Source organism: Leptodactylus fuscus, chromosome 2 (genome assembly GCF_031893055.1).
Source record: "Leptodactylus fuscus isolate aLepFus1 chromosome 2, aLepFus1.hap2, whole genome shotgun sequence".
Lineage (NCBI taxonomy): Eukaryota > Metazoa > Chordata > Amphibia > Anura > Leptodactylidae > Leptodactylus > Leptodactylus fuscus.
The window spans coordinates 40197977-40224976 of record NC_134266.1 but is presented as its reverse complement, the minus strand read 5'-3'; the positions used below and the strand labels follow the sequence as shown (position 1 = coordinate 40224976).

At 41.9% G+C, this 27000-nt stretch overlaps 1 protein-coding gene across 2 annotated transcripts in view; it reads left to right on the top strand.

The window, feature by feature from the left end:
* TBL1X (transducin beta like 1 X-linked) overlaps nucleotides 1-27000 on the top strand; it is a 251647-nt gene that overhangs the window by 213228 nt on the left and 11419 nt on the right. For both annotated transcript variants that reach the window (XM_075263652.1, XM_075263651.1), the window contains 8 exons: nucleotides 5724-5982; nucleotides 7641-7773; nucleotides 12662-12803; nucleotides 14864-14927; nucleotides 19473-19570; nucleotides 21210-21270; nucleotides 23804-23925; nucleotides 26703-26777. In XM_075263652.1, the coding sequence (XP_075119753.1) occupies nucleotides 5724-5982; nucleotides 7641-7773; nucleotides 12662-12803; nucleotides 14864-14927; nucleotides 19473-19570; nucleotides 21210-21270; nucleotides 23804-23925; nucleotides 26703-26777 (954 nt within the window). The remainder of the gene's footprint in view (nucleotides 1-5723; nucleotides 5983-7640; nucleotides 7774-12661; nucleotides 12804-14863; nucleotides 14928-19472; nucleotides 19571-21209; nucleotides 21271-23803; nucleotides 23926-26702; nucleotides 26778-27000) is intronic.

Sequence of the window (27000 nt, the reverse complement as noted above, 5' to 3'; positions counted from 1 at the left end):
CAGCGCTGATTGGTCGAGTTCCGTACTCTGGCCAATCAGCGCTGGCCAATGCATTCTATTAGCCCGATGAAGTAGAGCTGAATGTGTGTGCTTAGCACACACATTCAGCTCTACTTCATCAGGCTAATAGAATACATTGGCCAATCAGCGCTGGCCAATGCATTCTATTAGCTTGATGAAGCAGAGTGTGCACAAGGGTTCAAGCGCACCCTCGGCTCTGATGTAGCAGAGCTGAGGGTGCACAAGGGTTCAAGTGCACCCTCGGCTCTCCTACATCAGAGCCGAGGGTGCGCTTGAACCCTTGTGCAGCCTCAGCTCTGCTACATCAGAGCCGAGGGTGCGCTTGAACCCTTGTGCACACTCTGCTTCATCAAGCTAATAGAATGCATTGGCCAGCGCTGATTGGCCAGAGTACGGAATTCGGCCAATCAGCGCTGGCTCTGCTGGAGGAGGCGGAGTCTAAGATCGCTCCACACCAGTCTCCATTCAGGTCCGACCTTAGACTCCGCCTCCTCCAGCAGAGCCAGCGCTGATTGGCCGAATTCCGTACTCTGGCCAATCAGCACTGGCTAATGCATTGTATTGGCGTGATGAAGCAGTGCTGAATGTGTGTGCTTAGCACACACATTCAGCTCTACTTCATCGGACTAATAGAATGCATTGGCCAGCGCTGATTGGCCAGAGTACGGAATTCGGCCAATCAGCGCTGGCTCTGCTGGAGGAGGCGGAGTCTAAGATCGCTCCACACCAGTCTCCATTCAGGTCCGACCTTAGACTCCGCCTCCTCCAGCAGAGCCAGCGCTGATTGGCCGAATTCCGTACTCTGGCCAATCAGCACTGGCTAATGCATTGTATTGGCGTGATGAAGCAGTGCTGAATGAGTGTGCTTAGCACACACATTCAGCTCTACTTCATCGGGCTAATAGAATGCATTGGCCAATCAGCGCTGGCCAATGCATTCTATTAGCGTGAACTGAGTTTGCACAGGGGTTCTAGTGCACCCTCGGCTCTGCTACATCAGATTGCTACATCTGATGTAGCAGTGCCGAGTGTGCATCAGATGTGTAGTTGAGCAAAACTGACTCAGCACTGCTAAGTCTGCATTCGCATAGGAATGCATTGGCCAGCCTTCGGCCAATCAGCGCTGGCTCTGCCGGAGGAGGCGGAGTCTAAGGTCGGACCTGAATGGAGACTGGTGTGGAGCGATCTTAGACTCCGCCTCCTCCAGCAGAGCCAGCGCTGATTGGTCGAGTTCCGTACTCTGGCCAATCAGCACTGGCCAATGCATTTCTATGGGGAAAAGTTAGCTTGCGAAAATCGCAAACTGACAGGGATTTCCATGAAATAAAGTGACTTTTATGCCCCCAGACATGCTTCCCCTGCTGTCCCAGTGTCATTCCAGGGTGTTGGTATCATTTCCTGGGGTGTCATAGTGGACTTGGTGACCCTCCAGACACGAATTTGGGTTTCCCCCTTAACGAGTTTATGTTCCCCATAGACTATAATGGGGTTCGAAACCCATTCGAACACTCGAACAGTGAGCGGCTGTTCGAATCGAATTTCGAACCTCGAACATTTTAGTGTTCGCTCATCTCTAATATTAACCCCTGTGTGCCCCATATAAAGGTTACTAATATGTGAGACATATGGAGGGACTAATAAAAGACCTCAATAATGAAGATACTTAATTATTACCTCCAAGTCTCTCACATATCAGTAACTAGAGATGAGCGAGTACTGTTGGGATCAGCTGATCCGAACAGCACGCTCCATAGAAATGAATGGATGCACCTGGTACTTCCGCTTGGACGTAGCCGGCGCGCTTAACCCCCTGCGTGCCGGCTACGTCCATTCATTTCTATGCGAGCGTGCTGTTCGGATCGGCTGATCCGAACAGTACTCGCTCATCTCTATCAGTAACTCTTACACAGGGGTTAATGTGAGGGACATGATGGGGTTAATTGCTATTAATAAGAGGTGCATGGAGTTACTAAACTGTCATGCACAGGGCCAGACTTTATGTTGCTTGCTCAAGAGTATCCTCTGCCCAAAACTTACATGTACTGGCGCAAAATAACAAATCATACAACGTCGTATATCGAAGTATATTAACCTGAAATACCTCTGTCCCAAAGACACTATGTACAGTTTCTCAGAACACCGTATAGCAGCTGAAATACAAATTACATTCAACACAAAAGTCTCATGTGCTCTCAGAATTACAGCAAAAACAAGATACACAGTTACATTTCATATCCCATACCTTATACACAGTACTAAAACCTTACCCGCGCCTGTATTTACCCACTTCTACAATCACCGCAGACGAAGTCGCGGGTACCAGCTAGTGACTATATAAAAGTAAGGACAAGTACAAAAGATCTAGGGGAAAGTAATACAGTCTGACAGTAGACTCAACATAGGTAAAAATGAGGAGCGAGAGCAGCACTCCCAATTCAAGAATCCAGGTATATTTACTAACTGCAGCCAATAAATGACCTCAGCAGTCACAGGTAGACTACTAATATGTCACCAGTACCCAACATGTGACCATTGAGGCAAGTGATTGACCCCAGTATTCCCAACCCATGACCAGAAGTAGGTGAATATTATTATTATTTGAATTTTATTTTACCCAATTCCAGGTCCCCAATGAGATTTTAATTTATCCTGGACATCTGTTTTAAAGGGGTTTTCTGAAATAGAAAAAAAAAAACCAAAAACATACGTTCAGTAGGTGCTATAACAAAAGAACGAATAGGTACCTGTTACTTCCACCGGACCAGTGATCCCTGACATTTTTTGCTTACTTAGCTACAGGTATGACTTCTAACGGTAGGAGAAGAATAACCTTTCTTAAGGCTATTCCTACGAGTTAGTAGTAAAATATGGGATTTTATGATAGAATCCCTTTAAGATCAGGGCTGGTCTACAGCTCCATATTCATACAGATAGAAGCTCCTGTTATCCAGTAGTCAAGGCTGCTAAAAAATATGTGTCACGTGACTGATCCTGAGAGGTCTCAACAAGACATTTTGCACCCTTCCATATTATAGGGGGCACTTAGAAATACATCTATTACATTATCTGTACAATGGGAGGGGGCCTGAGCTACTCACTGGTTTCCTTTACTAAAGATGTTACATGGAATTGTTGTCATTTGAGATTTGCAGATAGAAGCTCGATAATGCCTCTTACAATTAATCTCTGCAAATTATTTTAGCAAACTTCTACATCAACATCACCATCAGACATTCGATATCCCATAGCTCAGCAAGCAAATAATCCTCCATCCTTGATCTGTTGTCTGTAAAGCCATGATGACCTGTAACTGTAGATCTGCACTATGTCTGAGTATTATTGCAGATTCCATTTATATTGTATGAGTCACATAACCGATTGTTTAGTCAGTCTTCTCTGAACATTAGGAAACATAATAACAACGTCACCATGTCTGAGATTGCTGCATGACTCCCCCGAGGGCCACATACTCTTCGCAGAATGAAAGTGGAAATAGAAAGCCTATTCACAATGCACAGTATGGAATAATATATGCAGATCCTTTCATTTAAAGAGCATTTACACCCACTGCATATTTTCACTTGGATCCAGTCAACATATATAGATCTAGAGAGAGAGACAAACAGAAAGACGAAAAGAACGACGAATGTCATTTACCCATAGGTCATGACAAAACATATACATCCCGGTGTTTATGGTGTCCATAGATGACTCTCAGCCTGCGCTGTGAACAAGCAGACACCGGGGATCCCTGCCTGCATCCCACGATCGACCCATACGTCCATTCTGATCGACCGGTAGATCACGATCAACGTATTGGGCACCCCTGCTATAGAACATGCTGACTTCTTAGAGGAAGAATAAAGTTGCACCCAAAAGTTGTACCATATGAGAAGTTGTTTTTCTCCAATGGTGAGACTCAATGATGCCAGTCGCTGTCAGGGTTACCCATGGCACTTTAAATAATATTAGGCTTCCCGTTGGTGTAACCACCATTGTTATCCAACTCTGCGCTCAAAAGGTTAAATGACGAGATCTTTTTATACTGAGTATTTTATTTTCCTAAATTAGGAATGTAATTAAATTCATAGCAAAAGATATAATCACGTTTTGAGGGCGGAAAATGTATGTTTGTGAAAGAATACTGTTTTCTTATCAACTGGAGCACTGTAATTTTCTTATCAGACGCCTTTTGTCCACAATTATCAGCTGTTTTTTGATAATAGCAGTTTTATAATTACTTTCCAAAGTGAAGAAAGAGAAATAGAAGGAAATGACATTAGTGAAGAGAACGTCGCGAAGGGTTTAATTATGTAATTCAATTTCCCTACACCTCTCTACAAGAAAGCCTATAATAAAACACAAAGGAAATCTTATATATTAGAGGAATAACTAGCAGAAGTACACAGAGGTGCAGGGGCTGGTGTGGCCTATAATCTATCACTATTATTATTAGCCACTGCGGATTATAGGGTATATTGTAATAGCTTAATGATTTATAATCCGGCCCACACAATACTTGCATAAAATATTACAAGACGTTTACATTTATAGGTTACAATATACAGAACGATTGCATTAAAGGGGATGTTCAGCATATCGAAATGAATTTAGTAGGGCTGCGTATGAGTCTATTAACATAACATACGGTTACTCGCCTCTCCCTGATCCCACACGGTTCCCGAGCAAACGCTACTCAGGTATTATACTGCCTAGTGCCGACACACACAGGAAACATCTGGATAGTCAATTCACAATACAAGATTATTGTCCATATATTTCTATAGTTAGCATAGAAATCTTATGGTGGGAGAGCTACTGAATGTGTATGACCACTAGAACCGTGCACATTAGATGGATTTTCTGTGGGGGGCACCCTAAAAGTATGTTCTTATTCCAATTGAAGATGTGTTATTTTTTGTGTTGACTTGACATGTTCATACATTAATGGACAGGCTGTTGCTTTGTAATACTTTATGTACTATGGAGTATTGAACACTTGCTAGGTTTACCCCTCACATTGGAATGATTGACAGAGGGGACTTCTAAGACCCCAAACTAGACACCCCCTTCAATTTTTAAGTTATTCTAAAAAAGAAATAACACATAGTGTATCTAGAATATTCTAAAACAACTTTCATGAATGAATAATACGGGTGACTATAATGAACTGTGGAATATGTTTTATTAAAGAAATTTGTCCCATCTCCCTTTTAAGGCTGCGGTCCTCCGCCATGTCTTCACTCATGCTGCTTATCTCTATAGCATCTGTACCTGTCTCTAGCCGTCTATCCTCACACAGAGAAGTCTATGGAGAGGGTGTCTGAAGAGCTCTCTCACTTACAGTGTATAGCAACTGTAGTTATTTGAGTATCTTTTTCAGCAGCCTCCTCCTCCCCCTCCCCTCTCTAGAGACATTTATGGAAGGAAACATATTTCTTCAATAAGATACATTACGAAGTTTCTTATTTTCACCTCTATTATTCATCTATGAAAAGTTGTTTCAGGGGGCAACACGGTGGCTCAGTGGTTAGCACTGCAGCGCTGGAGTCCTGGGTTCGAATCCTGCCAAGGACAACATCTGCAAGGAGTTTGTATGATCTCTCCCACACTGCTTGTATGATCTCTCCATTTTCCTGCTAACAGACTCCCTTTAACAATATGTTTTCCCTGTATAACTCCATACGTACTACTTTGTCTAGGATGGCACAGTCTTTGATGGTCGGCCGATAGAGTCTTTATCTCTGATTGATGCCGTGATGCCAGATGTTGTGCAGACCAGGCAACAAGCCTTCAGAGAGAAGCTGGCTCAGCAGCAGCAGCAGCAGGCTGCATCTACAGCATGTGCACCGAGTGCAGCGCCTGTCACCACTGCGTCCGCAGCTCCTGCACAACAACAGAACACACCAAAGAACGGAGCAGCCACTGTGAACGGTGACGAAAATGGGGCACATGCAATAAGTAAGTATAAGTTAGTCTACAGACATCAAGGTTGTATCAAATTGTAAACCCTAAGATGCCAATACACATTGGAGTAATGTCATCAGGACCTACTGATTTTGGTGGGACTGGCCAATTCTCACATTTGTATGGAAATGACTCTTCTTCCAAATGCATTGGAAGGAAAGTAGATCAGGTACATAAACTTCAACATTTTATTTTTTGGATGCTGGAATTTTATCTGTGCATAAACTTCAACATGCTTGATCCCTTTTTTCCATAACATCATCTCCACTTTATCAAATGCACAGTCTGGCATGGGGTCTGCATGGACATTCAACTGAGTGGAGCGTGCATTTGTATGGGGTGGTGACAAGGTTGTGACTGGCAGGTTGTGAAGGTGTATGGTCACCTCTAGACACAAAATCTATACCATATATGTAGATACCTCATTGACTGATCTCATGCACAATTCTCTGTAGATTATAAGATTTAACCAGATTTATCTGAGACCCAATACCAAGTGAACCAAGTGTGCATCCAAGGTGGGGCCGAGTTTGCAGCGGAGTGCCGTCATATGACACTCATAGGGCCATCCTAGTGTATTCCATGATGCTAAGGCTGGGTTCACACAGAGTATTTTGGTTCGTAATGTGGAACGTAGACGCCGCGGGAGCTTTTGCAGGCCGTATACGCTCCCATTGTTTTCAATGGGAGCCAGTACCATATACACGGCGCTATTTTGCAGCCGCCGCAAAATAGCGCCGCGTATACGGTACCGGCTCTCACTGAAAACAATTGGAGTGTATACGGCCCGCAAAAGCTCCCGCGGTGTCTACGTACCAAATCACGAGCCAAAGTACTCCGTGTGAACCCGGCCTAAGACTGGGAAAGGGAAAGAAGAGAAATTGTTTGATATAATCATAGGCTTATGTGACATCTTTAATCTAGGACATTGGGTAAGTCATTGGATGGGGGCAATTGTACCTGCTAGTTTAGTGTTAGGTCAATGGGTTTAACCTGGTGACCAAACTTCCCTGTAATGTTCACATTATACAGAATGAAAATTAATATACAAGTGAAAAAATATATTGAAGAGTGTGTCTTATAAAATACAAAAATACACATTTGGGTGCACCCCTAGTTCAGTGTTATTATGTCTAGGGAAATGGTGTGCCCTCACCAAATACAATACCATTCATTCTTGGTGCCCTGTTGTGATCAGGCAGAAATGGAATTAGCAAATTTTTCAGCAACAAATTCTGTTAATTCCATTTTTAGTTACTATCCAAAAATGTGTAATCTCATTTTCTTAAAGAATGTGCTTTAACACTGCAGCTCCTCTTTTACCGCAGACCCATATGGGCACATATTCCTGATTATTCATTACCGTCTTAAGTACCGCACGCCTTTGTAGAATAGGTTTATAAATGGGATTACATTTCCAAACCGCCATGATCCTAAAAGTATCCATAAAGTATGTTCAATATAAAATGCTACCTATCATAGGAAGTTGTTGGAATCTTAACATTTCAATTTTCTTTTAGTACTTTTATTGAATTAAAAATGAATGCAGAGCTGCCTTACAAATGAGTCTTCCATACCAGCCGTCGGCAGGATCATTGGATAACTACTGAGTGATATTTGGACATATAACAAGATTCTCATGTATTTTGCAGATAACCATGCAGAACCAATGGAAATCGATGGTGATGTGGAGATTCCACCAAACAAAGCAACGGTGCTCCGTGGACATGAATCAGAGGTATTCATCTGTGCCTGGAATCCAGTCACTGATCTGCTAGCATCTGGGTAAGTAATCCCAGTTAGCCGTTTAGTAACATAGAAGAAAAGGAAGAGAATAAGTAATATGTAACAGTATAATACACTGTCTACCAATAAGTATTTGGACATCTGTGGTCCGAGCAGCAATTACAGCCTCAACCCTCCGGGGCTTTCCACAAGTCCTTGTATGACGGCTAGTGGTATTTTATTCCATTCAGCTTGCAGAAGACAGGTAAGTTCTTTCACCGATTTTGGACGGCTGCTGCACCCCTTAGTTCGGCGATCCAACTCATCCCAGAGGTGCTCGACAGGGTTCAAGTCTGGGCTCTGGGCAGTCCAGTCGGTTAACCTGATTGTCACTGTACCAAGCCATGGTAGAACTTGCTTACATGACAGCTGGCGTTGTCATCCTGGAAGTAACATTGGTCTGACCCATAGAACCGCCATAATGTAGGAAGCACAATGCTATCTAAATAGTGCAATAGGCGTCGGCGTTGAGTTTACCATGTACTCGGACCAAGGGTCCCGGCCCATACCAGGAGAAACACCCCCAGACCATAACTCCACCTCCGCAGAACTTTACTGGGTGTCCAAATACTTATTGGTAGACAGTGTAGTATGATACTTGTGACATAAGCTTAGTAACACAATGACATAACCAGTCATTATACAAACAATATAGAAGGTTATGCCTGTGGACTGATAAAACCGAGCAGGAAAGATTTTGTGACTATTGTAAACTAAGAAGTTGATCTCAATGGCAGATAAAACTATAGCTTAGTAGATCAGCAAATAAAATCAGGATGTATATGATGTCACCATATCATCATTAATAGAGATGAGCGAACACTAAAATGTTCGAGGTTCGAAATTCGATTCGAACAGCCGCTCACTGTTCGAGTGTTCGAATGGGTTTCGAACCCCATTATAGTCTATGGGGAACATAAACTCGTTAAGGGGGAAACCCAAATTCGTGTCTGGAGGGTCACCAAGTCCACTATGACACCCCAGGAAATGATACCAACACCCTGGAATGACACTGGGACAGCAGGGGAAGCATGTCTGGGGGCATAAAAGTCACTTTATTTCATGGAAATCCCTGTCAGTTTGCGATTTTCGCAAGCTAACTTTTCCCCATAGAAATGCATTGGCCAGTGCTGATTGGCCAGAGTACGGAACTCGACCAATCAGCGCTGGCTCTGCTGGAGGAGGCGGAGTCTAAGATCGCTCCACACCAGTCTCCATTCAGGTCCGACCTTAGACTCCGCCTCCTCCGGCAGAGCCAGCGCTGATTGGCCGAAGGCTGGCCAATGCATTCCTATGCGAATGCAGAGACTTAGCAGTGCTGAGTCAGTTTTGCTCAACTACACATCTGATGCACACTCGGCACTGCTACATCAGATGTAGCAATCTGATGTAGCAGAGCCGAGGGTGCACTAGAACCCCTGTGCAAACTCAGTTCACGCTAATAGAATGCATTGGCCAGCGCTGATTGGCCAATGCATTCTATTAGCCCGATGAAGTAGAGCTGAATGTGTGTGCTAAGCACACTCATTCAGCACTGCTTCATCACGCCAATACAATGCATTAGCCAGTGCTGATTGGCCAGAGTACGGAATTCGGCCAATCAGCACTGGCCAATGCATTCTATTAGCCCGATGAAGTAGAGCTGAATGTGTGTGCTAAGCACACACATTCAGCACTGCTTCATCACGCCAATACAATGCATTAGCCAGTGCTGATTGGCCAGAGTACGGAATTCGGCCAATCAGCGCTGGCTCTGCTGGAGGAGGCGGAGTCTAAGATCGCTCCACACCAGTCTCCATTCAGGTCCGACCTTAGACTCCGCCTCCTCCAGCAGAGCCAGCGCTGATTGGCCGAATTCCGTACTCTGGCCAATCAGCACTGGCTAATGCATTGTATTGGCGTGATGAAGCAGTGCTGAATGTGTGTGCTTAGCACACACATTCAGCTCTACTTCATCGGGCTAATAGAATGCATTGGCCAATCAGCGCTGGCCAATGCATTCTATTAGCGTGAACTGAGTTTGCACAGGGGTTCTAGTGCACCCTCGGCTCTGCTACATCAGATTGCTACATCTGATGTAGCAGTGCCGAGTGTGCATCAGATGTGTAGTTGAGCAAAACTGACTCAGCACTGCTAAGTCTCTGCATTCGCATAGGAATGCATTGGCCAGCCTTCGGCCAATCAGCGCTGGCTCTGCCGGAGGAGGCGGAGTCTAAGGTCGGACCTGAATGGAGACTGGTGTGGAGCGATCTTAGACTCCGCCTCCTCCAGCAGAGCCAGCGCTGATTGGTCGAGTTCCGTACTCTGGCCAATCAGCGCTGGCCAATGCATTCTATTAGCCCGATGAAGTAGAGCTGAATGTGTGTGCTTAGCACACACATTCAGCTCTACTTCATCAGGCTAATAGAATACATTGGCCAATCAGCGCTGGCCAATGCATTCTATTAGCTTGATGAAGCAGAGTGTGCACAAGGGTTCAAGCGCACCCTCGGCTCTGATGTAGCAGAGCTGAGGGTGCACAAGGGTTCAAGTGCACCCTCGGCTCTCCTACATCAGAGCCGAGGGTGCGCTTGAACCCTTGTGCAGCCTCGGCTCTGCTACATCAGAGCCGAGGGTGCGCTTGAACCCTTGTGCAGCCTCAGCTCTGCTACATCATAGCCGAGGGTGCGCTTGAACCCTTGTGCAGCCTCGGCTCTGCTACATCAGAGCCGAGGGTGCGCTTGAACCCTTGTGCACACTCTGCTTCATCAAGCTAATAGAATGCATTGGCCAGCACTGATTGGCCAGAGTACGGAATTCGGCCAATCAGCGCTGGCCAATGCATCCCTATGGGAAAAAGTTTATCTCACAAAAATCACAATTACACACCCGATAGAGCCCCAAAAAGTTATTTTTAATAACATTCCCCCCTAAATAAAGGTTATCCCTAGCTATCCCTGCCTGTACAGCTATCCCTGTCTCATAGTCACAAAGTTCACATTCTCATATGACCCGGATTTGAAATCCACTATTCGTCTAAAAAGGAGGTCACCTGATTTCGGCAGCCAATGACTTTTTCCAATTTTTTTCAATGCCCCCGGTGTCGTAGTTCCTGTCCCACCTCCCCTGCGCTGTTATTGGTGCAAAAAAGGCGCCAGGGAAGGTGGGAGGGGAATCGAATTTTGGCGCACTTTACCACGCGGTGTTCGATTCGATTCGAACATGGCGAACACCCTGATATCCGATCGAACATGTGTTCGATAGAACACTGTTCGCTCATCTCTAATCATTAACATATGTGGTATGTTTCAATAAGGACTTTGCCGGATAGGGGGCATGACTTTAGATGCAGCATTTTGGCAGAAAGTTTAATAGAATGCCCTTGATGTATAATCCAGCATCAGAGAGCGAATAATAGCCTTTTTCTTAATGGACGTCACATGGCAGCATTACATTCGATGTCTATGAATGCTGTATTCACATTACCGTTACCTTGACGGTTTGTTGTAACGAACCATCAAAATATAGGTCATGTCCTATTTTTATTAATACGGATCCCTCCTTATACTGTTATGCGTGAAAACAACACCCTCTTGGGTGCAAAAAATGGACATTTTCCAAGGCCCTTTTGCACCTCGGTCGTGTGAATGCAGCCTTAGTAAATTTGCCCTGCCTTAGTAGATCTGCCCCCTGTGTTGCAGGATTGTCATTGCAGATTAAGCTTATGTAATCGATTCATATACATTCAGCTACATTTCCACTTCCATACGTTCTCTACTCTTCGTAATTTTATCTCCAGCTATTTACAGCACGCCTTGACATCCATCTCACATTCTCTGTATTAGTGACGCTGGGTTCACACCTGCGTTTGGGGTCTCCGTTCTATGGTTTCCGTCTTCTGCATGCCAGAAGACGGAAACCATAGACCGGGTCCAGCCGTGCGCGGCGGTGAGCGGTTTAGGCTCTCCGCCGCAAAACCGGATTTTTTTATCTGGATACAGAGTACTGCATGTCCGACTCTGTGTCCGGATTATAAAACCCGGTTTCGCGGCGGAGAGCCTAAAACGCTCACCGCCGCGCACGGCCGGACATCTCTCTCACCCATTCAAATGAATGGGTGAGAGAGACTCCTGCAGGTTTCCGTATCCTGCCTGTGTTTTAGGCAGGAAACGGAAACCTAAGTACGGAGTGCCGGGCCGCAGATGTGAACGAGCCCTGAGAAGAATAATAAGCCAGAAACAAATGAATGATTTATTATTAACTATGGACATTTATCGCACTTTCTTTCCACCGGTAACTAGTTTAAGGTGTCCTTATTTGACTAATACACTTTGCTGGCTCTGTTCCCACTTCCGTCAGAGGCTGTTTGGGGTCTCCATTGACAGCTTCAGCCGACTTGATGAAAAGAATAGCATTGTATGCAGCGCTGTTCTCCTTGTCAAAATGATGGAAACCATGCTGGGAAATGTACATAATGTACATGTGAACTATAACCTACAGGATAAGGCTTTCACCTACTTACTGTTAAACAGCCCATTAAAGCTCCACATCTTGGGAACATTTAAAGAGGACCTGTCACCAGGCCTCAAAAGCCCAATGACATACTTACTTTTTCAATTTTTGTCATTCTCAGGGTTTTGTTTACCCAAACCTGTTCGGCTATTCCAAAGATATAAGCCCTTTAAGTACTCATGCAAATTAGGGTATACTAGCCAAGTGGCGAGTAACATTGCATGACAAATAGAAAATAAAGACCCCCGAGGCTTTTAGGGCTCCTGGTATTTGCACCCACACTGATCAGAAGCTTTTGGCAACTACCTATTTATATATCCCTTAAAGGGATACTTTGGCAAATCTGTTCTGAGATGGGGATTACTGTCCGCAAGTCCTAATTCTTAACCCTTTAAAGATCAGGAGACTCAACAGCAAGAATATGGAATCTGAACGAAAACAGCAGTAGCAACTCCACGCAACTGGTTCTACGGCACTGTATACGAGAAGGTGGGCAAGATGTTCCAAGCAACAAAGATGTCACTTCCTTGGACTGGAATGTAAGTTATTTTTTCACATTCTTCACTATGGTATTCTCACAAGGGTCAAAGTATCATGAAAAGTTATTCAGCTCTCTCTTAGCTATCTAATATATATATTGCTTTTATAGTCCTTGCATTTTCCAGATCTTTGCTGCTACTGTAGTGGTTCACTAAGAACATTGCTTTTTATATGTTATGTAGTGAATGGCAGATCTATCTTCTCCAAGGTCGTGCACCAAAATCTGTGCGCCATAATAAGGAGAGGTCGTATAGACAAGAATATGGCAGCTTACTCTAAGCAAGAGGTTTAGGCAATCCGCACACTTTTTACATACGCAAAAATACCTGAATTCCAAAAGAATATACACATCGCATTTAGAAAGTTGACACCTTACTACACATTGCACTTTACATTCACGGGCATCTTCTTCTCCTCCTTTCCTTCAGATCCTTCTCCCAAAAATTTGGCAGACTGATAATAATCACTGACTGATGATTGATCAAAGTGATGACCAAAACATGATGTGAACGGCCCCTAATAATAAATAATATGATGGGAGTAACCCAATAAAAGTTTTAGTATCACCCCTGGGTAGAGATAGAAGTAACAGTCTATGATCTTTCTTTCTGTTGTCACTTCGCCCTCGCGCCCCTCCCTGACTCACATACAGGTAATGCTTTTCATCCGGCTCCCTGAATATAACAGCGAGGACTTTGAAAGCGAAGATTCTGGGCTTTAATGTGATCCAAGATCTAAGCCGTATAGATTTTAGTCACAGCAAGCATTTAACTATTTCTGGTCTAGGCCATTCCTCCAGTTCATGTCCAGACACACTTTCAGGTTTTCAAATCTGATGTTGAAAACATGTTTTGTTTTTTGTTTTGTTTTTTGTTTTTTTTTGTTTTTTTTTTGGGGGGGGGGGGGGTTATTGCAGTTATTTAAAAAGGGATGCATCTCTTTGGTGATATACATGATTTTAATTTCATAATATTTTTATTTAATTTCACAGAAAATGGTGAAAGAATATATTTTTCATATTTTCAATATAGTTTTAATTTATTATTATTATTATTATTATTATTATTTATTATTATTATTGTTGTTGTTGTTATTTATTATTATTATTGTTATTATTTTTTATTATTATTATTATTATTATTATTATTATTATTATTATTATTATATTTTAACACTTTATTCAATGCTACCCTCTTCATTACATTCATTTTTATATAGTCAGTACATAGTTCTGTGTTGCCATGACTGTATCTAGAAGCTGGAGTGCGTGGGCTAGTTTTTTATTATTTATTTTTCTTTACATATTGTGACCTCCATAAAGACATAAAAGATATTTTGGGAGAAATTAAATTTTTGTTTTCCTATTGCTGATTTTTTCTGTAACTTTGGGGCTGATATATTTGCTCCAATTACTGGGAAATACAACCACACAACCTTGAGACTCGCTGTAAAGTTGTTGCACGCCTGCAATTACATGAACCACAGCAGGAAGCTTCATGATCGTGCACTTTGCTGAAATTTTTTTTGTCTTGTACACCAGTTTGGCAAAAAAAAGCCCAAATTTTTCAGCAAATTGTTGTTGCACCCACCTACATTCATGGAAAGGGGCATGGTATGGAAGTTACACTAGATTTATTGTCATTTTCGCTAGGTGACTCCCGTAAATGATCTCTGAATTCTATGCCACCTACAAGCCATACATCTTGGCAATGTCAGGGCCAAATCCAGTTATGTAAGGCCCAGTTCACATCTGCATTTGGGTCCCCAAGCGAACTCCTGAATGGATACCTATCCACAAAAAAAAGCAGTTACCTAAGGAAAGCGCAAACCCCATAGACTGTAATGGCGTCCATGTGGTTTCCGCTCGGTTTCTGCATGAAAAATGCAGAGAGAAGTGTGCTGCTTGCGGATAGGGGAACGGAATGGCCTGGACGCAGATGTGAATCGGGCATGAGCCACTATAATAGCATTTAATGAACTATTGGCTGGCATATTCAGGGCAGCATCTCAGGTTTTAGTCGTAATAAATAGTTTTTTTTCTATTTTTGTTTCCCAACAGGCGGACGGCACACTCTTAGCTACAGGTTCTTATGACGGCTTTGCGAGAATCTGGACACAGGATGGTAAATACATCTTTAGAAAACTATTATTTCCTCCTATGAGAATTTTCCACTAAAATCAATTACTAGTAAGTATGAAAAGGCCATAGTGCAGTGAGGGGTATTGTTACACTATAGCGGTGCATTATATACACTTCTTTCTAGGTAAGCAATAGGGGTAGTCTCACTAGTTTCACTAGACAGAATGTTTTGTGCTATTTTATTTCCTAATATATCACTATTGTATCTGGAGTTTTATTTTCTCCATCTAGAGATCCAAATCTCTTTTCTTCACAGAGAGATTATACTTTTTCTGCTTGCTTGGAGCCACCAATAGAGGGAGCTAGTATCTTTTAGCAGTTTTTTTAATTCACTTCAATGTATGAACAATATCCTCTTAAAGCTTTGCACCTGGAAAATATATTGCTATAAACACATAGGGACAAATTTACTATTGACCCTGGCTTAAAATGCACATTTTGGTGCATCTAGATTGAGATCAAATTTTCACAGGAACCTCAGTTCAAACTAAAGTAGTGTTCCAGGCGATTTACATGACATTGTTATATCCGTGAAACATGGTGTAATTGCCGGCCGTATTTCCCAGATTAGCCATGTCCATGTGCATTTAATTCTCTCCATTAGAAGTTACCATTATATGACGTTCCGATCGGCCAGCTCCTACAGTACTGAACTGGCATAAATCTGTTATTTTGGCACAGTAGTGATCCAGCTGTTCGGGATCTTTCTACATCATAAGTCACCACGATGCGGTGACTTCTATTCACTCATTTAGGGTCAGACCAGGAAATATAGCATGACCATATTTCACGGACAGAACACAGTCATGTGAATATAGCCTTAGGCTACGCAATGTTTGGCTGAAGCCTGCAACCATGGAAATGCAAAGGTCATCAGTCATATACTCAGAACATTAGGATAAGGAATTTTAAGAAATTCTCATATGCAAAGTTGCTTAATTTATTTTTATTTTTTTTTCACTTAATAAGCAACTATGCTACAAATTCTATTTACCTGTTGTGACCGCAGCCAGGTTTAATGGAGCAATCCCAGTGGAGGATGGGACACATCCAGGCCCCCATTCACTTTAAGTATATCTGTTATCACCAGAGTTTCCATTGTAGTGAATGGGAACATGGATATGACCCATCCTGCACGGGCATGTATACATTCAGCCTGGCTGCTGTCAGGCTGTATTCAGACCAGAGAAAATCACACCCCGTTTTCAGAATTGGTAAGGGTCTCAGTGGCCCGTCCAGTGGTGACTTATTTATCAGCTATGGTTAGAGGATAAATGCTTTTCGTGGCATAACCCCTCAAATCAATGAATAATGGTAAGGTGGACATTGCCAGTAAATACATATTTCTTTATTGTGCCCATACTAGCTAAGGCTGAGTTCACACCAGCACTTGATTTCCGATTGGTGATTCCGTCCCTGAATCCACTTGAAAAATGCAAAGAGAAAAGTCCTACAAACAAGAGGAGTTTTACTCCTTATTAAAAAGTTACAATTAGCCATTTGTACCCCAAAATGACACCCATGAAAACTGCAACTTATCCCACAAAAAGCAAGCTCTCATATAATTCCAACTGCATCAAAAAAAAAGTTATGGTATAACTTTTATACTAGTTATAATAATGACGGAAAAACAATTTTCTAAAGATTTTTTTTATATCGAGTAAAAGTAATAAAACGTAAAGAAAGCGGTCATATAGAAATTTTGGTATCACCATAAGTATACTTACCCAGAGTATAAACCACAAGGTCAACACTGTAAAAACACTGTAAAAATAAAAACCTACAAAACAATGGCAATATTATTTCTTTTACATCTCCCCCACTCCCCAATGACTTATACAATACATTATATGTGCCAATAAGAAGTACAAGTATTCCCACCAAAAACAAGCGCTCACCATGCTAGGTTATTGCAAAAAACTCAATAGCTTACAGTTCATGGAAGGCTACAATGAAAAAATATGGTCTTCAAAGTGAAGCAGCCACCATGAGAACACAGGACATGTGATAGAGGAGCAGGAGAAGATTCATAATAACTTATATATTCACATATCTTGCTCTTTCTATGCTTATAAATATCTGTCTGGTCAAGGAGGCGGTCCCATCAGTGATTGACAACCCTCCATCTATGAATGTCCATATAGACATATCTGTCAATCACTGATAGGAACGCCCCCATGATTAGATGACTGTTTCTAAGCCAGTGGTTCTTAACCGGGGTTCGATCAAACCCTAGGCCATATGCACGGTTCATTTTGTGTACCAGTAAAAAAAACACATACTTATGTCTTGAATTTGGAAAAAAATCATATTTGATTTATCACTAAAGAAGGGTTCGGTGAATGTGAAACTGGTGGGTTCGGTACCTCAAACAAGGTTAAGAACCACTGGTCTAAGCATAGAAGGAGCAAATATATGAATACATTTATTTATAGAGAATATTTTCCCATTCATTTGCTCAGCTCCTCCCGTACCATAGCATGCTGCCTGCAAAGGCTGGGCTGCAATTTGCTGCTTACTAAGGGGTTAACCAAGAGCTACTTCAGTTATAAATAAACATTATGTGTAGATCATGCATTATAATAAAATATGGGTTTTTATGACAACATATTAACACTCCGCTGGTTCATTTCAACAAGTTCTGCTATTTCTAAAGAGTCCTGCTGTGTTTGTTATTGAGATGAATAATAGGAACAATGGAAATATGGCTCTATTAATATGAATGGTGAGAAAATCTGTGCTTCATAAATTAGAAAGTAGAGGTCTCCTATAAGTTATTATTCCATGTTCATTCATTAAAGTCTTGCTAGGCAGTATCTATGTGTTACCATCGCACAGTGTCCAATAATGCCAATAAATAATAGTGGCGTGCCCTTCCGAAATAAGACGTCAAACCCTGAAGTCACCAGGGTGCCCCATCCTTCAAGACTTCTATCAGTGATGTTCAAGAAGACTAATTGTCTGTTAAGGCCCCCAGTATGTGCCCTTAAGCCTTGTGCCCCCTTCCTTGGCCTGTCAGTGCTTTACACCCCAGTGGTAACCGTCTCACCTTCTCCAAAACAAAGACAAAAAACTATAAACTGGTATTGACACTCCTATGTGATATCTTTACATTTCAAAATTGCATCCTATCATTGTCCACACTCAAAGTACTACATGATGTCATCTGTAAATCTATGTAGTAAGTATGACATGTCAACACCACAAAGCTACACTTATAGCTTACCAATAAACCATTAAAAGAAGTGAAACCGATTATATAGTAACTCCTTTACTTGGATGTGCCTCCCTTGTCCTATAGCTAAAGTGTTGAATTCTGAGTAAAATATTTCTAATTTTAAAGGGGGTGTCCAACAGTTCAAAATGGTGGCAATGGATGCTGAGTGGGTTAAAAAACAAACTGATACTGTAAGGGAATGGCTAGTTGAGCAATTCCCTAGTGCTGCCGCTGAAACCAGGGAGGAAGGGAAAGACAGAGACAGTGAGTCCTAAACTCGACCCAGCCTCTGTCCCTATCTACTTGCCACAACTGTCCTAAATGACAGGGACAACTGGGTGACAGGCCCTTCTCAGAATAAACAAGACAACTAAACACAGACAAGACAACACAACACAGAAGAGGAATCAGAAAGCCAAGGGTAAAGTCAGAGAGACAAAGCAGTACCAAATCACAATCCAAAAGAGTAGTCACAAGAAAAGCCAAAGGGCAGAAGTCAGTAAGTAAAATACAATATAAGAGCAAGTAGAAAGCTTAGCAAGGACAACGTCACAATAGCCTGCAAACCTGTGTGGGCTGATGACCTGTTTATAGGAAGTCCAGAACCCACCCCAGACTTGATTGGCAGAAAGGCTGTCAATCACACATGTAAGGCTAAGATTACCTATTAGAGGAGCAGAGGGAAACCAAGGTGAAGAAGATGGGTGTGATAGAAAATGAATTACAGAGGTGAGAGAATAGGACAGTGTTCAGACAATACAAGAAGAACCTAAAGCAAGGGATCATAACTGAACACACCTACTGTATCGCAGCGTGCGAGCAGAGGGAGACGCAGAGCCCTGAACAGGCAGAGACGTTACAGATACTCATTGATTCCCTGACGCCCCTGTTTTAGCTCTTAATGGGTACCTGCTGGTGTCTTCTTCCTGGTCCCATCTCAACACACAGGAAGTGCCCTCTCGCCATCCCTGGTGAGGGAAGGTCATCACTGCGGCCAGTGATTGGCTCTGAGGAATTCCATGGCATTTCTTGTGTTTTAATACCAGACCAAAAAGTAAAGACCAGCGGCCGACCAGTTGGCAACTAAACAGAAGCAGTAGAGGGATTCACCGAGGTAAATACAACTTCTTTAATATTTAACCCACTCTGAGCCATTTGCCTAATTCTTCCACTGAATTTTAAAATTAATTCATTTTTAATAGATTTTTGTTTTATTATTATTGATAATTCACTTTAAAGTTGAAAGGAAATATTCTTTTGTGATCACAAATACGATAATTATAAAACAAAGGGTTTGTCCTCTTTCCCCAGGTAATCTTGCAAGCACTTTAGGTCAACATAAAGGTCCCATTTTTGCACTGAAGTGGAATAAAAAGGGGAATTACATACTGAGTGCAGGAGTTGATAAGGTATGTATGATAACTAATAGCATATATATCATAGATTAATATAGTATAATGTACATAGTAAAGAGTTCATTTGCATAGCGACAAAAACAGCAGCAATATCTCAGAAACAGAGGTGCTGCTTGATTCAAGAGACCCTAATGCATCCATCTGGTGGGTTCTGGTGACAGACTCCCTTGAAATGAAGAATGATCGCATAGGTAGAGATACTTTCATTTATAGCATATTCTCCAGATTAATGGTGGTACTAGGAGTCTGACTTGCTCCAAGTTTTGGTAAGGATGAATGATTGATGGTAAGGATGAAGAATGGCTGATTTAATATTGGCCTTTTCTGTTTAAATGGGTTGCCATTAGACACCAGCGAGAAGTATTCGATCGAATACCTTGCTCCCATAGGAATGCGTGTAAGCGGCCGAACACCAAGGGGTTAAGCTCAGTGAATATTCGATGCGCTTAACTCCTTGGTGTTCAGCCGCTTACACACATTCCTATCGGAGCGAGGTATTCGATCGAATACTACTCACTCATCTCTAGTTGCCAAAACTTAATGGGAGTCTATCACTTCGCCAACACCACGTCACAGAGCATATTACAGTGGCATACAATATACTGTACTATTGTTATGTGTGCCACTTTTGTAGATATATAGAGAAAATTTAAAGTATCATGCAAATGAGACATTTGGTGCACTGGGGGCGGGCCTTCATCTCCTAAAGCACTGCTCTTGTCACTGCTCTTGGATGGATGATGTCATACAGGTGGGAGGATCAATTCTCACTACACAGGTTTCAAAGGCAGAAGATGGTAGGTGTCTGAGCAACAACAGCAGATTTCCAGGGACAGAAGGCCCGCCCCCAGTGCACCAGCTGCCTCATTTGCATAAACTGTTTTTCTCCATCTCTACAAAAGTGACACATGTAACAAAGATACGTTGTCTGTCACTGTAATGTGCTCTGTGTTCGTGGAAGAGACTCCCCTTAAATACTGATAGGAGATCCTGAAGGGCCAGGGCCCCACATAGCGCAAATGGTGCGTTTTGGCTGCTGCGAAACGTCGCGTCTAAAACCGCAACATTTTGCAGTCACTGGGATTCTAGCAAATCCCACCCACACATTGTAAAAAAATACGTGCAGCGGAAATACTATTATTTGTTTTTGGAAATCGTAGCATGACAATGATACCTAAGGAAATGCAGGCGTGAAAGTTATAGGAAAAGTTTAAGAAGGACTTTTTGTAAAATTTCTTGATTATTGGGGCTTCTTGGCATAGATTTTTGTAACAGAGACAAGACATACGACTAGTCTCCCCATTAATGGACCATGTTAAAGTTGCCCTCAGAGTAGCCCTCGTGGCCATCTATCCGTCAATCTTGTCTGTTACTGTAGCACAATAACAAGGCTCTCGCTTCTCTACGCTGGTATAAAGAGTTAAACTTTGAAGGGATTAAGACAACTGATCTTCTGAAATGCCTGTGGAATGAGTAACCTGTAAAGAAAGATTTCTTGCCAGTTTCACCAAAAGCTCATAAATATTCCAGATGAAAAAGCAATTATCGGATAACATAGCGTCACAGTGAGAATATTTAAGATGGGAATTCTTTCGTCTGACTATTAATATTGCTTCTGTATTTTTCTTTGTAGACAACAATAATCTGGGATGCTCACACGGGAGAGGCAAAACAACAGTTTCCTTTCCATTCGGGTAAGATACGTATATACAATATCTTAGCAATGGGAATATTCTTTTCCTTTGTCATACACTATGAAAGTCACTCCAGGAGTCTCAGGTCTTTGCTACGTACATTCCAATCCGGTCAGGATGTGTTTTCCTTTATAGGTTTTTATACAATATTTAGACCTTAAAGGACATGTTTTATATGGATTCCTTGACTTGGCTCTTTCATGTATAATGTAGGCAGCGTCTAAGAGCTTATTCAGTGGCTTCAATCCCGTGAAGCATGCCGAGCTTAGACTCTATAGTAAATGCAGTTTTATCATTTAAAAAATGTACAAAAAAAGTTGCACATCCTAAATTTTTTTGGCTTTTAAATATATGAAAACAACCATAGGATTATGTAGACTCCACTCCAAGCCACTATTCTATTTTGGAGTATTCCTTTAATCCTTTCCCTTTCTGTTGGATCGACCAAGCCAATATTGTAATGTATCACTTTACAGGATTCCTTGAAACTCCATCCACATTAAAAAAAAAAATTCTCAGGTGAATAAAGTATGGGCATGATGGAAGCTGTATACACTGTCTACCAATAAGTATTTGGACACCCATGCAAATGCAAATGAAGATATCTGTGGCCGAGATGTATGTCACACCTTCCACCGTTAAATATCGTGTAGGAAACAGCATTGGCATTCGTCACATGCAAGAGTTGTCCGATTGTCCGATTTTGAGAAAGGGGTAATTGTGGGGTACCACAGAAAAGTCGATCCTTAAGGGACATAGCGAACTAAATTACCCAAAATCGACAGTGGCCTATGTGATTACGAAGTGGAAGGTGAATGGTGATTGTCGGAATGTGCCCCGAGTCGGCAGACCCCTGAAACTGCAGCTGTCCAAAATCGGTGAAAGAACTTACCTGTCTTCTTCAAGCCAAATGGAATAAAACACCACTAGCCGTCATACAAGGAGTTGTGGAAAGCCCCGGAGGGTTAAGGCTGTAATTGCCGCTCGTGCCACTTGGACCACAGGTGTCCAAATACTTATTGATAGACAGTGTATTATGGAATCCATAATATGGCAGTGTCCATAAGGTAATGGATAAGGAATAAAATAATGTAATAACACAAAGATCATTATGACTGGATATGTAACAATGGAGAATTGAAAAATATCTTGCACTTTCTCCAACAACTCCAACTCTTTGTATTCTGATTTTGGCTCAATTGGAACTTTTTTCTAGCCCCCACCATTCCTGAGCAGTGATTTCTGTTATTTTCAGCACAATTACGTATTCTGTCAAGTGGGTGGTACCCAGAATGGTTGCTGTAGCCCAGGACCACCCATCTGACAGTAGAAAGTCTAATTAGCCTATCAGGCACTGAAAGTAAGCACACCAATATCTCAGGAACAGTGAGGGCTAGACAACATTTCCAATTGTGCCGGAATCGGATGCAAATGATGCAAATAGTTGGAGTTGGTGGACGTAGTGAAAGGTCCTCTTTAAAGAAAAATTGCAAATATAGATCTCCATTTCTGAAACATTTCAATCAACTTATATTTAGCCAACGAGGTGTTAAAATTGCCATAAAAAATATCCATTTTTCACAGCTGTTTTGCACCAGAGCGGCGCCCATTTTCACAGATCCCTTATACATTGCAATGTATGGAGGGATCTGTGTAAAAGGAAAAAAATAGAACATGACCTATATTTTGTCACAACAAACCATTAAAATATCGGTCATGTGATCCATTCAAAGACTGTGAAATTAGGGTTAGTTCACACGGAGTTTCAATGGGAGATGTTCAATTCTTTTTTCCACTAGCTAGTAGCAGAAAAAAGAAGTGAGATGCCCTAACTTGCCGCAGATTCCGCGGCTGAAACGGCCACGGCGTCCGTGGCTTGTGACATGCTCCAGTGTAGGCTCATTCATTCTGGCCTACAAAGGGAGCGGGATGCCTCGGCGGAATGGATCAGCATTCCATCGCGGCACGGAATGTTCACATGGCGGAAAAGGTTTCTGCAACCTTTTCCACCATGTGAACTTACCCTTAATGCGGCCGTCACACAGTCAGTATACACGTGTGAATATAGGGTTACCAATGCCGACTCTGTGACAATCAATAACTATTTGTGACAAATTAATATATAATAAGGGATATCTGGAAATGTCTTTATATCTTATTAAATATATACAAACAAGGGTTCACCAAAGGTAAGCCTACACTTTAACAAGACTCACTCAATTTATTGGCATTTCCCATCTGGAACAGTACAGGAAGTCATTTTCTGTGTGGGGACATACTTGGCTCCAGAAAACTCTTTTCCATTCCCGTGCCAAACAGTGGGAAGACCATATTTATGCCTTCAGATTGAGAATGAAGAGGAACTTAGCCAACGATTACATAAACTATCACAGATCGCATCTCTTATAAATGACATGGGAATAATAAGCTCTCTTATAAGAACATGGCAATTGTATCTATGTACATGTCCATCGTTCCCTTAAGGTATAGATAAGATGATGCCATTGACATTTGGTATTATGTTTCTCCATAGCGCCTGCTCTGGATGTGGACTGGCAGAACAATACCACCTTTGCCTCTTGTAGCACAGACATGTGTATTCATGTTTGCAGACTTGGTTGTGATCGTCCAGTCAAAACCTTTCAAGGACATACAGTAAGCATTTCATCATCCGTATAATATCATTTTAGGCAGATTACTGAATCCAGAGTTATAGGACAAATAGCTAATGGACATACCAAATTGCATTAAATGAAGGCTGTCCTAGAAAAGCAATCTCATATATTATTATGTATTAGAAATTCAATGCCTCAAGACAACGGGAATCCTTTACATATACAAGTACCATTGTTAAAGGTGCCTTTGAAGGATGCAGATAAGATGCTGCCGCTGTGAACGACAAGGACACTGCTAAGCAAAAGCTAATAAGCAAGTACAATATGGTCAGGGTAAATAGTAAGCATTTGTTGCATAGCGTGTCACTGTGGGGTTAATGGTTTTGGAACCACTTAGATGAACATATCAGGCAATTGTATGAATAGTAATTCCGAGAAATTCCACAATAGCATGCACATATTCATATCATCAGAAGATTAATCTGTGCAGTCTAGGGGACATTGGAGAAAGTTGAAGCCCTGTGCAAAATTTATAACTAAATCCATCTGTCTTGTGACATTTATAATGCTGGTTCCTTCTTATGAAGCACTTAAAGGGGTTTTCCCATCTCAGTGTTTCAGCAGTTTGCCTGCAGTCTCTTCTTCTCACTTCCTGCATTTCCCTCCCTTCTTGACAATACTTATGCAGATTAGATATTATGCACAAGCTTGTAGAGAACAGACTCAGTGTTATTTGTGTGTTTACATAGAGAGATAACAGACTCTATCAGCAAACTGCAATTAGCTGAACTGATTGTTCTTCCGGCAGAGAAGTGAGTGACATCACTTGTCCTATCTCACAGGACTGTTGTTATAACAACGCTGTGTAAACAATGGAAGGAATAAGTTCACATAGCATGCAAACAAAGCAGAATTTCTAAAGCAATATATTTAGGAAAAGTCTTCTATTTACATAAGATACCAGTATAGATAGGATCCTTGAGATGGGACGACCCCTTTAAGGCCCCAGGTGTGACTGTTTTCTCTCCACTCCTTATAGCTATGTTCCTAATCCAGGTGCTTCTATTCTATTAATGTACTATAGAGAAGGGACAACATAAAGCAAACTGTATTTACTAAAACCCTAACAGAGAGACCGTCAATATTTCCAGAGGTCCTACAAGATATGGTCAGACCACTTTCCCAGCAGTGTCTCCAGTATTAAAATAAAGTGACTGTCCAGGCTCCCCTTTACTAAGGCTCATTTCCCTGCATGGCAATCACTAGAGGCATAACATGGAGCTCCTGGGTCCTAATGCAAAATCTATACCCAGCCTGCAATTATAATGGGAAGAGACACATTATGGGCCAACTAAGTGCACCCAGGTGTGAATGCACCCTCTGCACCAATTACCTGATGATCTTTTTCTGAATGATGGTATAATAGTCTGTACTTGATGAACTAAACATCTTCCATATCACTTATGTCCTGCTGAGCCTGTGACTGCTTATATAGAGCTGTCAGTCTGGAGAGTTAAAATGGGAAAAAATCGCAGCATTTTACAGTAATTGCAAAGAGGATGGGATGCATGCGAATCCCATGCCCACTTTACAGTAAAAACCGCAGCACTTCTACGCTGTGATTTCCAAAACCATTGTGGTTTTGTAAATCGCGACATGTCAATTATATCTACAGAAACGCCAGCGCTTCACTGTAGATTAGAGATGAGCGAGTACTATTCGAAACGGCCGTTTCAAATAGCACGCACCCCTAGGAATGAATGGAAGCGGGAGTTTTGAATAGTACTCACTCACGGGATTTTCAAATAGTACTCGCTCATCTCTACTGTAGATATAATAGTAACAGAAAGTCTGCAGAGGAAAACTGCGAACTTTCTGTTTGAAGTGCTGCGGGAAGAACCGCAATGCGTTCCCGTCGTGGTTTTTCCCGCAGCACTTTAGTGCTATGGATTGTCTCGTGGGGCCTTAGCCTTAAAGTGTTTTTTAATTGTACTTCATATACGCAGCAGAAAAAAATGCAACGTTTTCCAGTCACTGCATAGGAAACCTCTGCGGACCTTCTGTGGAAAAAGTGCATTGCTGCAGCGATTTTTCCCACATCACTTTTTCGCTACAGGTCGCTTAGTGGGGATTTAACCTAAAGGGTATTTTAGGGAATAAAATATTAATGAACTATCCTGTGGATATCTCATTATTACCAGATTGGTGGGGGTTCAGCACCCAACATAGAGAGCTGTCTGCTTCCTGCTCTATTCTCTGTGTGTCATCTGCCGAGAACAGCTAATCCATGGGGGTGTCAGGTGGCGGCCCTTCCCCCCACCCCACCCCCACAGATCTGATATTACTAATACTGACCTATCTTTAGTTTAGGTCATCAATATTTTTTAGCCTGAAAACCCTTTACACATCATGTTGTAGGCCCGTTTTGTTATAGTATTATCTTAGCTACTTTTACTGCTCTCATCCTTCATTCATGCCATGCCAAAATACTCCCCAGTGCTTAATCCACTGTTTCACAAAATAAAACCCAGCACCTTAATCTTCTTCAAGGATGTGTTTAACACTCTTGGCTGAAAGATATTTTGTAATTTCCTGATGTTAACAACTTCAGCTTTTACATTAACCTTGGAAATGTACTGACAAGGTGCTGCCCAGATACAGGTTTGTGTAGAGTCCTTCTTGAACATATGCTAACACTAAGGAGGAAGATGTCTTATAGGGTTGCACGCTGTACTGTAAAGTGATACATGACTGCCCTCCGCTGGATGCTAGGTGTGATTGCACTGTCTAATAGTGTCACCTTGTCTTGTCTCTCAGAATGAAGTAAATGCAATTAAATGGGACCCATCAGGGATGCTTCTGGCCTCCTGCTCGGATGATATGACATTAAAGGTAAATAGAAGAATATGATGAATATGATTTTCATCCACCAAAGACATTATTATATTACTGCATAATACCTAGAAATCAGTGTAGATCGTCTGCTAGCTATGATGGTATTCAATTTTGCTTCACTAAGTGTATACTGCCTACTATATGATGATCCCATGGTTACATCGCCTATTAATAAGTGGTGTATATGACACTGTTACATTATCTGGTATATAATAGGTTT